This window comes from Carex rostrata, chromosome 6 (assembly GCF_964058835.1).
Source record: "Carex rostrata chromosome 6, lpCarRost1.2, whole genome shotgun sequence".
Lineage (NCBI taxonomy): Eukaryota > Viridiplantae > Streptophyta > Magnoliopsida > Poales > Cyperaceae > Carex > Carex rostrata.
The window spans coordinates 9,830,360-9,845,298 of NC_135923.1; the positions used below are offsets into that span (position 1 = coordinate 9,830,360).

The following is a 14,939-nucleotide window of genomic DNA, read 5'->3' on the forward strand; positions in this document are numbered from 1 at the left end:
TTCCAAATAAATCAAGGACTGAGTCTAAGATTCGCATCAGGCTGACTTCGTCAGACCCAACTCGTGCTAACAGGGATCCGTATCCTCCCAGGTACCTCACTCAAGACAATTGAAAAGGACAGTCCAGATTTACTTTCAACGGTGCGTGTTCGGGATGACTGAGGGGGGCGGTATTATTTGTGCTTTGAGATTCATGCCAAGTTAAAAAGAATAAATTTGGGCTGTCCGATTCAATTGTACTCAGACCGGTAACATAATCCTTCTGCTAACAGAGCCCAGTTCCTGCTGGATGCACCCTGGTTGGGAAGGATTATGGGACCCTCTGTGGGGCTATGCGTAGAATATAACGAGGTGAACCGTTCTACCGAATAGAGAAAGAACAGTCTAGATTTAATTCCAGCCGGACCAAAAGAATTCGATGCGTATTTAAACATATGGGGGCGCTTTAAGATTCGTACTAGAGTAAAAGGAACGGTCTGATTTTCTTTATTTCACCTTAGGTAATCTCAGGGGATACGGATTCTGCTACCAGTGAATGACTGCTTTCCAGTCTTATTATATGCAGTGGCATTCTTTTTGTTTTAATTAGCTAACACAAAATTTGTTATCAGAGGAAAAAATTTGGATACTAATACCGTTAGCTAAAATTTTGATTCCTGTGCAGAGGCAAAATGGTATCCATTCATAATCTTACAGTAGATTTTCAGAGAAGAGAGATAGAGAAATGGAAAGAGGCAACTTGATCTATATTAATAAATTTGCTACAACATATTAAGGAATCATATTCCCCAGTATAGCATACAACAAATTAGTCTGACAAGGAACCAAAGAATGCTTAGTTAAATGAAGAATTAATTATAAGAATCACAGATAAATAGATCCTAATTAGTCTGATGATGAACCAAAGAATGTTTAGTTCCAAATGAATGAAGAATTAATTATAAGAACCCTAGATAATATATCCTAATTAGTCTGATGATGAACCAAAAAATGTTTAGTTACAAATGAATGAAGAATTAATTATAAGAATCATAAATAATTTTAGACAAAATGAATCAAAGAATCAGTAAAACCCTATACCCTCAATCTAATCAGACATAAACCCGACGCTTCAATCTATCACCCAACACTAAGCATCGCAAGCATGCTAAAAAGACCATTTGCGAAACCAGATCAGCATCTCAAGTCAGTGATCATGTCAGTAGGCAGTTGCTCCAAAATCAAGATTAAAGTAATTATAATAAGGTCAGGAAATAAAATGCTGAAGCTGAATTATCATAACGCTGATGTCATCCACCGATCCCCTTGCAATAGACAGTTCAACCAGCTTTTTACAGGCAGATGCAATGCTTCCTGTCTTGTGATTCTCAGTGAAAAAGGGATGCACTGTATCAACTGCTTCTTGATTGGTAACTTTGTCCCATAACCCGTCTGAGGCCAAAATTACAAATTCAGATTTGGAGCCGATTTGGAGTGTTTGGGTTTCGGGTTCTGGTATTACCCACTGTTTAAAATGTGAGTCTCCAATTCCTCTTGAGACAGCGAGAGAGCCTTGTACTCTCCATGTTCCATGGCAGTAGTGCACAAAACCACCCTGAAAAGCATTTTAAAGAAAAATATAAGCTGCTGTTTGTAAAACTTGTGGTTTGTAAAACAGCAAGTTACCATATATTGTGGTTTGTAAAACTTACAAGGTTCTCAATTCGGTCTCTTTCATCCTCTCTACTCGGCCGATGGTCTGACGTGATTGCCTCAGCCTTGCCATCTCTGCTCAAAACTGCACGGCAATCACCGGCATTTGAAATAAACAGATCACCATTTCGAATTACCGCGGTGACACAACAAGTGCCTCCACTGATATTTTCGCTTAAAAATTGTTCGTCAGTTCTCATGTAACCATATTTTATTGCCTCTTCTATTTCAACTGTGGTGGTTTCTTCTTGTTTTCTAATTTCTTCTGATAATAGCTCTCCCATTTTCACAGAGGTAAATTCAGCTGCTTGTTTTCCATTGTGGCCGTCAAATACACCAAAAAATGCCTGCAATTATGGAAAATTCATGAGTTTCGTGTGTTCGGATTTGGCTCAGGGCTAGTTAGCCAGGCAAAGTAGTCTACTTTGAGGTTTATTTTTTTAGTTTGGTACAGGCTTTAAAATCTATTCTTTCAATTGAAAACTTCTTTTTCTGTGAATTTCAACCATGTAACTTGGTTAGAGGCTTTCACTTACTTTATCTTTTCTATGCATTAAAGGATCTTTATTCTAGAAAAGTGACCCGGTCATGCTAAGAACATAATTGCTAATTAGTAAGTAAATTCATAAATTTAAGTTCTAATTAGTTCCTAAAATAACTTGCAACTCAGACATTTTAACTGGCTGCCCCGAAAAAAGTACTGCACTAATTAGACCAGAAAGAAAAAAAATCAACAGAAGTTACATCATATCATACCGTTTTAGAATCGCCACACAGATCAATTTTCGCCACATATCTATCTTCCATCTCTACCCGCTTCCTCCCTCTCTTGCAATAGACTGCGAATCCCTCTCTCTCCTCCTCTAATTCCTTACATCCATCTGATCCAGGCAAGTCCACAAACACCGTATCTGGTAAAGGTATATCGATTCGAACGGGTCGTTTTCTCTTCAAAAGTGACCCGCCAAGCCTTGACCCAAACCCGTTACTCGACAGTACTGGTCGATACGAAGGCGAAGAAGGAGCTGGTGAAGTAGAGGCCTCGGTAAGAGCTAGGGTTAGAGCTTCGGAGGAAGCCTTGCATGAGAGAGGAACCCTCGACGGGGAGAAAACGGGAGAATTCGCTATTGCGACGGAGCAAGACATTTTTTTCTCTTCTCTGTTCTTTCCTTTTCTTTCTTTTGTGTTCACTTGTTAGATTTGATCTATTCAGACTTGGGACTTTGGGATAGTAGCTTTATGAAAGTGTATTTATATCGCAGGGATCAAGTAGCGTGATTTAAGTTGTTCCCTCAGTACTAGTTTAACAAACACGGGAACAATAATGGGACAAAAGCTGAGGAAGTTGCTTGGAAGCAACTAGCTAGAGACAATATTAGCAAAGTGATCTGGACCTTTTATAATCTTATTAAATATTTATGTAAAATTAGTTATATTTTGTCTCAAGAATTATTGTGTAATAAAATTAGCAAAGTTATGATGTTTTATCTCGAGAATTTATAATCAGTGAAATTTATTTTACACAATATTTCAAGAACGGCAAATTATTTATATATAACTCCCCATTTTGTATAATGTGAAATTACTATCTTGCAAAAATTAAAAAATAAAATAACTACCAATGAAGAAAAGATAGAAGATAAGAATTTACACTCTTACACTCTTGCTTTTGGAAAAAATAAAGTTAGTTAAAAATATATAACGACAAAACTAAATACATAGTTTGTATCATTTGTCGCCAAAAGTTGTGTCGCACCATGAATACAAAACGATCCGAAATTCTCTCGCCTCAAAATTTTAATTTTAATAATAAATTTGGACCCCGGACATGTGATCTATATTTTTGAATATTAGGACTGAAATGTGTCTTCAATACACAATATAAATCGAGCTTTTATTTTGCAAAAAATGTGAATAAATTAATTTAATTATCAACTAACTTGCATTTCAAAATTAATTAGTTTAAATATAATTTTTTGGCAGATAAAAAATAAAAATAATTTAAATTGAAATAAAAAGTAAAAAAATCTTTTAATATTGAGATTACTAAAATTTAAAGAAGCCTATTATTTTGTTTGAAAGATGGTGATAATAATTTAATTGCGAAGGTACATCATATCATAGAGTACAAGATGACAGTCCGCTACACATGTAAGAATGAATTATTTTATATAACACAATCTTCGAAATAAAAGCAGCGTCATTTGTGTTTCCATCACCACTCAGGCCCCATGCTTTACCGTTCGGAAACCTGTGCGGTTGCATGGCGCGGCAACTGTTGCGTGGGTGTTTCTTTCCTGAGAAAAAATTGAGTCCGATGACTGTAGGAAACAAAATTGGGTCCAACGGACTTGGTATCCGTCGATGCACTTTAATATTTGCGGACACGAATATCAGACAAAGATCGTACGAATTTCAAAGTATAGCGCATGAATCATAAAGCACATCGGACGGATATCAAACCCGTTGGACCCAAATTGGGTTTTTTTTTTTTACTTCAAAATCTGTATAATCTAGAACGCTAGACCAACTTGATACGACTCCAGCGAGACAACCGTTGTGCGGCGTATTTTTTATTATTATTATTATTATTATTAAAGTATAAAATCCCGTAGGCAACTCTAACATTGCAACAGTGGATCCAAGGTTCCGGAATTTAAGTACAGGAAAGATTAAAGAACCTTAGAGAACTTTGTATATTAATTATTAAAACCCCGTTGTCAGAATCCACTCCATCCATTTCAAACCGACCGTTGGGCGACCGAATTATATGAACTAGCCGTTGGAGTGGAGCCGGTTCTTCAGTAGCCCGCTATCAGTAGCAACCGTGTAAACAATTGGCGGCGACCGTGGGAGGGGTGGGGACAACAAAACAGAGGGAATTTATAAGGAATAAAATGCTGTAGGCGACAAGGACCCGCTCCACGTGTAATCTTATCAGACGAATCTTAATATAAAAATTGTGACTTCCTAATGACCCGCCCCACGTGTCATCTTATTAGACGAATCCTAATATGAAAACTGTGACTTCCTAAGTTTTGGTACCAATTACCAAAAGAAGAAATTGTAACTTTCATTACCAAATGTCATACATATTTTTCGTTTTCTATTTTTAATAGTTTATTTATAAATATTATATATTTTAAAACATTTTATCAAACATTTACTACCAAATTTTAAGTTGAGCGTAAAAGAAATATGTGGACTAAATCAAAATGGGCTTTAACTCCGGGAACCTTTTATAATTTTATTTAAAACGAACATGCAACCCGGTTGGTGGCCGTGATCAATTTTTAATAAAAATGCGAATAGTTATATGTATAAAATTGAAAGCACCATAAACGAAAGCATGTCGACTTTCAAACGTTCACACGAAGAATATCATGTGGGTTTTCGACCAATAATTATACGCGTGCAGGGCTGTTGACTGGATAAAGCTGTCAAGTTCTAAGCCTAAAATATTTGTTTCAACGCGCAACTTGTTACCCAAACATTGGGAAGATTTCATTGGACAACAGTAGACATTCGGTCGGCTGAGATCATTTAAATCTTGACCCAATCCATAGTATTAACTGAGGAAAGCAATTGCAATTTGCCAATTTGTTAAACTTTCTGTAACTATATTATATATGTATAAGCATATTAAGTGGAGTTGAACTCTCAAGTTATGAGATTTTTAAATTATGAGATCAAATATAAATAAAAATTTATGTTGTTTATGAAAACAATTTTACAGTATTTTTATTCTAAATTTTATGAAAAATTAATCATATTAAACAAAAAAAATTGAAAAAAAATGATCCTCAATTGATCTTCATTATCTCTCACTAATCCGTTTCGGACTCTTTGAGCATATAAAAAAAAATTCAGACTTAGGTCGTGAAAACTTTTTGCTCTTTGCTTTATGACATATGCAATTAATTAACCCTCACAAACTTAATTTAGTAGTTAGTTATTTTTAAGAGTGTGGTTGCCCAGTGAAATAGTAGTAATTTAAGTATTTTAAAATTTAAATTATCAAACAAAAATTTGAAGGGATTTAAGATGAAGTTAAATTAACTTTATAGGTGTGTAGTTAAAGATTATCAAATTTGTTTAATTTTAATGCTTTTATTCTACTACTTCACTTGCTAACATTATTTATATAATTAAGGACAGTATAATTTTTTTATTCAAATTTTATTATTTCTTTACTAATATATTAAAGTTATTTCATATTTATTTATCAATTAAACACTTTATGTTCATTCTTAGCAGAACTGTCACAAACAGCCAAGCTTTGCACAGTTTATTTCATTATAAACTAAAACCGACGTCACAACTACGTAAAAAAGGGTCTTGATTCCAAACTGATTTATAAACATTGGTAGGAAAGGAAAGTCTTGAGAAGAGCTCAATAATGTGGCTTCCTTTTCGTTGATTTCTTCCTCCGACTTCTAGTTGACCTAGTCAGTTAATTATGATTTTGATTGATGTATACTTTAAGACAATTAGATAAATGATTAGAGTTTTTGCTTGTTCGGTAGATGTCCACGCGTCAATCCCTTGTGGATCCTAAGAAAATTGTTGATGTTGCTATCGATGGTGACACCGCTTTTGACTAGATATACTAATTCAAGCCTTAAAAATAAAAAATAAAAAATGATTTAATCAAGGAACGTTGGTTTGCCTGGTTTGAGTAGGAAAGTAGAATCTATAATGACTTGGGAATTAATTATTTACAAGTAATTAGAAAGCTCCCTTCGCTTTCAATCTTCATAGCAAGGAAATTGCAGTCAAGGATTGCAACGACCCCCTTCACATTTCTCTTTCAAAAAAGGATTGCAACGACCCGAACTAAATTGACTGACAGGAAGGAGCGGAACTAGAAATTTTCAACTGAGGAGTTAAAATTAAAAATGTATAATGTATGACGATATAAGCTATCATATTTTGAGAAGTAAAATCCATATTTTACTTTCCAACTGTTTTTTTATTTTATAATTTTAAATAGTCAATTTTAATATTTTAATATAATTTTCATATTAAAATATATTTGGAGATCAAATTTTATATATTTTTTTGAAAAAAAATTACTATATTTTTAGAATTTATAGAAATTTCTTTTTATTATAATTTTTTACTATTTTTTAATCATCTTAAAACAATGATTTCTAAAATTTCCAAAAAAAAGTATCATCTAAAAAAAAATATCAAATTAGATCTCCAAATACATTTTAATATGGAGATTATGCTCAATATTTCGGATCGACTATTTGAATTTTCAAAGTGAAAATATGGAAAGAAAGTAAAATATGGACTTTATTTTTAAAATTATGATATCCCACCTCAATATATGACTGAAACTTAAATTCAAATCTCCACAATAACAAAATAAAATTATAATTACTTGACTTTAAAAAAAAAAAACTCAATATATCTGATTAAAAGTTTTGAATTAATAAAGATGTCTAAGCATTCTAGACTATATGTAGACTTGCTCTCTATCTTTAAAGCCTATACAATGGAACTCTAGGCCTATGCAGGTTTGGAAAGGCTGCGGCCAGCACCGACCTTCCCTACCCACTGCCAACCCCCTATGAATAAAAAACTTAGATGCCTCCACCTTTGTATTGATGGTCGACTGATGCAACGGAGAGCAAGAAGGTGCAAGAAGAGAGTGATGACTGCTTGAAGATGATCTATTAAATGTTGTGTTTTTAGCGGATGTATTATGTTATTTAGATGTTAAAGTGTGTTTTAGATTTGTTATGCTGTTTGAATAAAGATGTGATGATATTGTGATGTTGGAATGTGAAATGATGGATGTAATTTTATTTTTATTTAATAAATAATTATACTTGATAATCACAGTTAAAGTTAAAAAAAAATCTTATTTTTTATTATCATTTTTGTATCATCTTATTTAGCGAATTGATTATTTTTCTTATCATCAAGCATGTTGCTCGTTACGAACTTGATTAATCAATTGGCATTTTGACCATATGTCTCTTTTTTGGTGTTTGATGATTAATTTAGGCGCTTTCTTCCCTATGCTCGATGATAATTTGATAAGTAAATTGGTTTAGTAGAGGTATATTAATTGAGCCGATTTTTTTATTTATATTAAAAAAATAAATAAAATTTAAAAAAATATCCCAATCCAGATTGAAATTCGAAATTTACCCAAACCGGTTATCCAATAATCGGATTTGGGACAAATGTCCGGTTAGTGGATTCCCGAACTCAAGAAATAAAACCGTTAACCACTAACTGGAAAGTTGTGTTTTTTTTTTTTTTTTTAACCGGTTAATCACTAACAGGAATTTTTTTTTTTTTAAAAACAGAAATTTCTAATTTTTTTATTTTTTGTATTAAAATATTAGAAATGTTGAATATATTTCTTTGAAAATAGATGGAATACAATATAATTTGATTTATTAGAAAGACTGCAATAAATAACCCGAATCAATATTTTTCAGGCCGAATTTTTCGCGGATGTAAGAAAAATTAATATATTTTTTTATGTGTTATTGGAAAAAAATAAAAATGTTTAGATTCTGAGTTATTGATCCCGGTTCAAAAGTCACTTCTAGGTAATCCAGAAAATATTGTGATCTTTCTATGACATTTAATTTATGAAAAGTTGTATCTATTTTTGAAAAAAAACAAAAACTTTAATTTATTTAATGATTGTTTTTCAAAAAGAATTCTCAAAATAGATACAACATTTCATAAATTAAATGTCCTAGAAAGATTACAATATTTTTTGGATTACCTAGAAGTGACTTTTGAACCGGGATCAATAACACAGAACCTAAACATTTTTATTTTTTTCCAATAACACATAAAGAAATATATTAATTTTTCTTACAGCAGCGAAAAATTCGGCCTGAAAAATATTGATCCGGATTATTTGTTGCAGTCTTTCTAATAAATCAAATTATATTGTATTGCATCTATTTTTAAAGAAATATATTCAACATTTCTAATATTTTAATACAAAAAATAAAAAATTTCTGTTTAAAAAAAAAAAATGCACAAATGCACAAATCCGATTAACCAATAACCGGACTCAAATCAAATTTCCGGTTAATGGTTAACCGGACTATTTCAACAGGTCCGGAAAATGGTTAACCGGAAATTTGATTTGAGTCCGGTTACTAGTTAACCGGTTTGGGTAGTTTTGCAATTTTAATAGCTAGTTGGTTATTTTTTAAAATTTTATTTATTTTTTGGATATATATAAAAAAATCGGCACATATTGTTAGAAAAATTAATAGAACATGGGCAATTGAGAAATTGAACTTTAGTAGTAGTTTTATAAATTGTTTTAAATTAAGTATATGTTGTTGACTTAATTTTTAAAACCAATGAGAGATGAAATATTTTTTTTCACTTTCGCGAAAGATTGAATGGAACCAGTAGAAAACTATACGGTCTTGGATTTTATGCGGTCGTGTTTTTAGGATTCATATCACCGATTTTTTTATTTATATCCAAAAATTAAATAAAATTAAAAAAAATATTCCAATCCCGACTGAAATTCGAAATTTACCCAAACCGGTTATCCAATAATCGGATTTGGGACAAATGTCCGGTTAGTGGATTCCCGAACTCAAGAAATAAAACCGGTTAACCACTAACCGGAAAGTTGTATTTTTGTTTTTTTTTTGTTTAACCGGTTAATCACTAACCGGAATTTTTTTTTTAAAAAAAAACAGAAATTTCTAATTTTTTTTATTTTTTGTATTAAAATATTAGAAATGTTGAATATATTTCTTTGAAAATAGATGGAATACAATATAATTTGATTTATTAGAAAGACTGCAACAAATAACCCAGACCAATATTTTTCAAGCCGAATCAATAACTCAGAACCTAAACATTTTTATTTTTTTCCAATAACACATAAAGAAATATATTGATCCGGGTTATTTGTTGCAGTCTTTCTAATAAATCAAATTATATTGTATTCCATCTATTTTCAAAGAATTATATTCAACATTTCTAATATTTTAATACAAAAAATAAAAAATTAGAAATTTCTGTTTTTTTTAAAAAAAAAATTCCGGTTAATGATTAACCGGTTAAATAAAAAAAAAAACACAACTTTTCGGTTAGTGGTTAACCGGTTTTATTTCTTGAGTTCGGGAATCCACTAACCGGACATTTGTCCCAAATCCAGTTATTGGATAACCGGTTTGGGTAAATTTCGAATTTCAGTCGGGATTGGGATATTTATTTAAATTTTATTTATTTTTTGAATACAAATAAAAAAATCGGGAATTGAGCCAATCAAGAAGATTCCAGAAATCCCTCTTGGTCTCCTTTTGTCTTTGACCAACTAATAAGAATTTCAGTAATTTGATTTCGAGATTTCTAAGGTCTAAAATACCCTTGTACTCAATGACGGTGATTAATTAGTCGAAAATTAACGACCGTGATTCAATTACAGTATCAGTATCACGGAGCGCGATGTGTTTCCTCTCCAGTTCTCTTGCAAATGAATCGCACACAGAAAGGAGAAATTACTGGAATTCACATCCTCTCAGGCACCTGACGAGAGAATCTTTCGCAATTAGTGGATCCCGGCCGTTCTTCTAAACTTTGCACGATCTCAAAGCCCAATAATATTGCCCCTGCGCTAGCCCGAATCCCAAAGCAACAGAGAGTGAATCACAAACTATAAATTATTTAGAGATAAAGCATGAATTCTAGAATATTTATGGGATAAGAACTGAGATAGGAACTGAGGCACAACGGAGATGAGAGTAGAAAGAATATGGTGTGAAATTCCAAGGAAACTCAGAACCGACGAGAAGCCGATTTTTTTAAAAATACCCAAAAACTTAAATATTTTATTAAAAATAACCAGGTTCTGAGTGAAATTTTAAAAATACCCAGGCCGCAGATTTTTTCTGTGCTCCGGAATTTTTGCGCCCCGAAATTTTTTTTTTTTTTTTTTTTTTTTTTAGAATTTTTAATCCCGATCGCAGATTTACATATATTATACATATACATATACATATATTACATATACATATACATATATTATATTATAGATACATATATTATACATATACATATACCAAACCATGGATTTTTCTCTCTCCAAACTCTAAAAAAAAAAAAAAAAAAAAAAAAAAAAAAAAAAATCCGGGCCGCAGAAAAAATCTGCGCTCGAAATTAAAAATTCTAAGAAAAAAAAATTTCGGGGCGCAAATTTTTTCTGCGCTCCGGAATAAAAATTCCGGAGCGCAGAAAAAATCTGCAGCCTGGGTATTTTTAAAATTTCAATCAAAACCTGGTTATTTTTAATAAAATATTTATTTTTTTGGATATTTTTAAAAAAATCGGGACGAGAAGCTCACAGATGTGGCAGAAAAAGGCGAGAGAAGAAAGTCGCGCACAGTGGCAGGTGAAAAAAGAAATTCATAGGGACAGAAAGAAAATAACTGAAATGGGCTCAACACGGAAATAATAGACACGATATGTTGATATAGGTGGTTACAGACTTTGACCGGGGGAATTTGATGGAGAATATAATATTTTTCTATTTATTAAAAAAGAGGAGTGATAGCTACATAAACATAATACATTTTTTTTAAGGTTAACATAATACATTTTTACACCCTGCTTGTATTTAAGATATATTTATGTTTTTTTCTGAAAAAATATTTATACCTTGCATTACTAACATCAATTTTTTTTTGAATATATGTTTATTTATCTAACAGAGTCTTTAATTTTTTTTTATTGATTAGTTAAATTTTTTTTACAAATAGTTTATATATAGGAGGAATCTAATTACACCTTTATTTGGTGACACATCTTGATACCATATTTTTACAAATTATTTTCACGATTTCAAAATTCAAATAGTCGATCCGAACCGTTCAACGTGATGTCCGTATTAAAATGTGCTTGGAGACCAAATTTTACATTTTTTTAAATTTTTTTAAATTTTTTTAGTATTTATTAAGATGTGTACAGTATTGTTGTTTTTAGGCAATTTTGGATCATTGAAAAACAACAATTTAAAAAATTCTAAATAAATTTTCAAAAAAATATAAAATTTGGTCTTCAAGCACATTTTAATATGGACATCACGTTGAACTGCTCGGATCGACTATTTTAATTTTGAAATTGCAAAAATGACTTATAAAAATATGATGTCAAGTTGTGTCACCCAAAAATGGTGTAATTGGATCCCTCCTCATCAAATATAAGTATGTTAGAATTATAAATAATTTTAACAATTAGTATATATACTCTTGAGATTCACATAACAAAAGTACAGAATATAAGATGCAAACTAATTTTTTATCAAATTATTGCTCGAAGTTTAAAGAAGCAAATTTTTTGTGAATATTAAATAATTAGATGACTTAACCTTCAACTTTAACTTAAAATAATGCTCAAAATCTAAATAAACCACTGAACCAGAAACTTTTTTTTTTTTGCCATCTTTAAAAAATAAACAAGTTAATCGCTTTTTTATTTTCGATTTTTATCCTGATCGTGATCTTATGTTATTCCTTCGGAATCAGTATAGTGGTTTCGCAAGTATAAACTAAGGGACCAAAAATATTTTGTAGGTTATAGCTGCGAGATCACTTTGTGGGTTCCACAGGTTATCCGGGATTCAAATTTGCTGAAATCCGAGGTCAGTACTGTTCACCCTGAAATCCCTACAATCTGAATCCAACCGTCGAACTGTTTCGAGATACGTGCAAGGAAAAACCAGTTGTTTTGAGATGCGTTCTCGAAAAAATTAAATGGCTGGATTTCGGATTGCAGGAATTTCAAGGTGAACAATACCCGATTTCAGAATTTCAGCTGATTTATTTCCAGTTATACGTGCGGAACTAATGAAAATCAATTTTCATCGTGATGTGGATCCCACTTTTATATATTAGAATTAAAACATACAAAAAAAAAATTTAGTTATTTTAGAGTTTGGACCGGAATCAATGATTTAGATCTAAACATTTTTAAGTTTTTCAACAACATATCATACCAAGTAACAATATGATAAATAAAAAATTCAGCCTAGAAAATATTTGAATTCAGATCATTTATTCCGGTTCAAATTTTGAATTTGAATCATTTATGGATGACCTTCTAGTACATTCAAATTCTAAAGGACTCTATCTATTGTTTTATAATATTTAATAGAGAAGGGTTTCACTACCTTATGCTTTTCATACCTCATCATGCCTCATATTTTATACCAAACGCTTTGGACAAAATTCCAAATTTACCCAATTCAGTTACCAAAAATAAGCCCTATGTTTGATAAATTATTCACTGGATTTGAAATTCTATTTCCGGTGAATAATTTTACCAGAAATCATCTTGTCGATAATTTATCGAAAATATAGTTTTCTGATTTTGCATTTTTATTAAATATAAGATGTTATTGAATTTATTAGAAATATTAGAAATATTATTTCATTGAAAATAGATGGAATACTATGCAATTGAATTTATTAGAAAGGCTGCGATAAATAACCCGGATCAACATTTTTCAGACTGGAATGTTTACGTCTGTAAGAAAAATTAAAATATTTCTTAGTGCGTTACTGTAATAAAATAAAAAAATTGGATCTAAGTTATTAATCCTGGTTCAAAAGTCACTTCTTGGTAAATAAAGAAATTATCGTGGTCCTTCTAGTACATTCAAATTCTGAGATACTCCATTTCGAAAAAAAAATTGATTTTGACATTTCGGCTCTATCGAATGATGTCAATTTTGTTTTTCAAAATAGATAGAGTACCTTAGAATTTGAATGTACTCGAAGGACCACGCTAATTTCTTTATTTATCCAGAAATAATTTTTGAACCGGAATCAATAACTCAGATCAAAAATATTTTCATTTCTTTTCCACTAACACATAAAGAAAAACTTTAATTTTTCTTACAGCCACAAAAAATCCAGCCTGAAAAATATTGATCCGGATTATTTTAGTTATATAGTATTCCATTTATTTTCAAAGAAATATAAAAATATTTCTAATATTTTAATAGAAAAAATAAAAAACTCATAGCAGCTTATATTTAATTAAAATAAAAAATCAGAAAATTCTATTTCTGGTGAATAATTCATCAAATATAAGGTTTCTTTCCTTATAATTTCGTTAAAACGGTGTAGATTTGAAAATTTGGTATTTTTTATTTTAATACAAATTTCCGTATTTTATTTCTTTGTTTTTAGAGTTCAAATTGTCAATCCGAACTGCTCAACATGATATCCATATTAAAATATAGTTGGCGACCAAATTTTATATTTTTTGAAAATCTTTTATATTTTTTAGATAGGTACAAAATCAATGTTTTTTTGAACGGCCCAGAAACAATGATTTAGTACCTATTTTAAAAAATAGTAAACTATTTTAAAAAATTATAAAATTTCGTCTCTAAGCATATTTTAGTATGGATATCATGTTGAGCTGTTCGGATCGGCATTTTGGACTCTGAAAACAAATATATTAAATACGAGGCATAATGAAGTATAAAAGGCATGACGTATTGGAACCCTCCTCTATTTAATAATAATTTTTAAAATTAAATGAATTTTTTATAGTACATTCAAATTGTAAGATATTACATCTATTTTTTTATATTATCTAATAATAATTTCTATAAATAAATGAAAATTTGGTTTATTTTGAAAGTTTTTTTTATCGAAGAGAGACTGTAGAACCAAAAAAATAAATGAAACTAGAAAACAGCCTCGCTGTTGAGTATTTTGGAGTTATGGAATTGTACTTGGATTATACTCTTTATGCCTTTAAATTTATTACATTTAATGCCCAAAGAAAGGTTTGTTGTAAGCGCACAACCGATCAATGTAATACTTAGGGTGTCGAATCACAAAGAGTATGGTATATACTTAGCTTAAACTTTATCCATTAATTTCAGAAAAATAAGAGAAAGTAAAGTGCAATAAAGTAGAATTGGGGGGGGGGGGGGGGGGGGTGTTCTAATAATCCTAATTTTGGGTTCAATACCCGAAAGTAAGGAGTTTTAAACAATAAATGAAAATAAAACAAAGAAAATAAAGATTGATTTGCTTTCAAATTGAGGAGATCTAGGGGCATTAAGTCTACAATTCCTTGCTAATTCTATCTATTCGTTTGATTATGACGAGGTTTCTAACTTGTGTCTTCCTTGGAATAAATATTGATGTCATTATCTTGGGTGGATGGTTTAATGTTTCTCAAATTCTAGGAGTTTTACCTTGCCTAGCGGGATATTTAAT

At 30.8% G+C, this 14,939-nt stretch overlaps 1 protein-coding gene and 1 long non-coding RNA gene across 2 annotated transcripts; one reads left to right on the forward strand and one right to left on the reverse strand.

Moving 5' to 3' along the window:
* The first annotated feature begins 447 nt into the window (after positions 1–447).
* On the forward strand, positions 448–1,811 carry LOC144555430 (uncharacterized). Its single transcript, XR_013512045.1, has 2 exons — positions 448–811; positions 871–1,811. It is a non-coding gene; the product is annotated as an uncharacterized LOC144555430 (long non-coding RNA).
* On the reverse strand, positions 994–2,936 carry LOC144555429 (putative protein phosphatase 2C 32). Its single transcript, XM_078303751.1, has 3 exons — positions 2,449–2,936; positions 1,692–2,039; positions 994–1,594 (listed from the first exon to the last, which is right to left on the reverse strand). The coding sequence occupies exons 1-3, from the start codon at positions 2,836–2,838 to the stop codon at positions 1,247–1,249; spliced, it is 1,086 nt and encodes a 361-aa protein (XP_078159877.1). The 5' UTR covers positions 2,839–2,936; the 3' UTR covers positions 994–1,246.
* Positions 2,937–14,939: the final 12,003 nt, after the last annotated feature.

Coding starts and splice junctions, on each gene's coding strand:
- LOC144555429 (XM_078303751.1), bottom strand. CDS start 2,838: ATGTCTTGCTCCGTCGCAATAGCGAATTCTCCCGTTTTCTCCCCGTCG. Junction 2,040..2,448: donor TGTGTGGCGATTCTAAAACG/GTATGATATGAT, acceptor CCATAATTGCAG/GCATTTTTTGGTGTATTTGA. Junction 1,595..1,691: donor GAGACCGAATTGAGAACCTT/GTAAGTTTTACA, acceptor AATGCTTTTCAG/GGTGGTTTTGTGCACTACTG.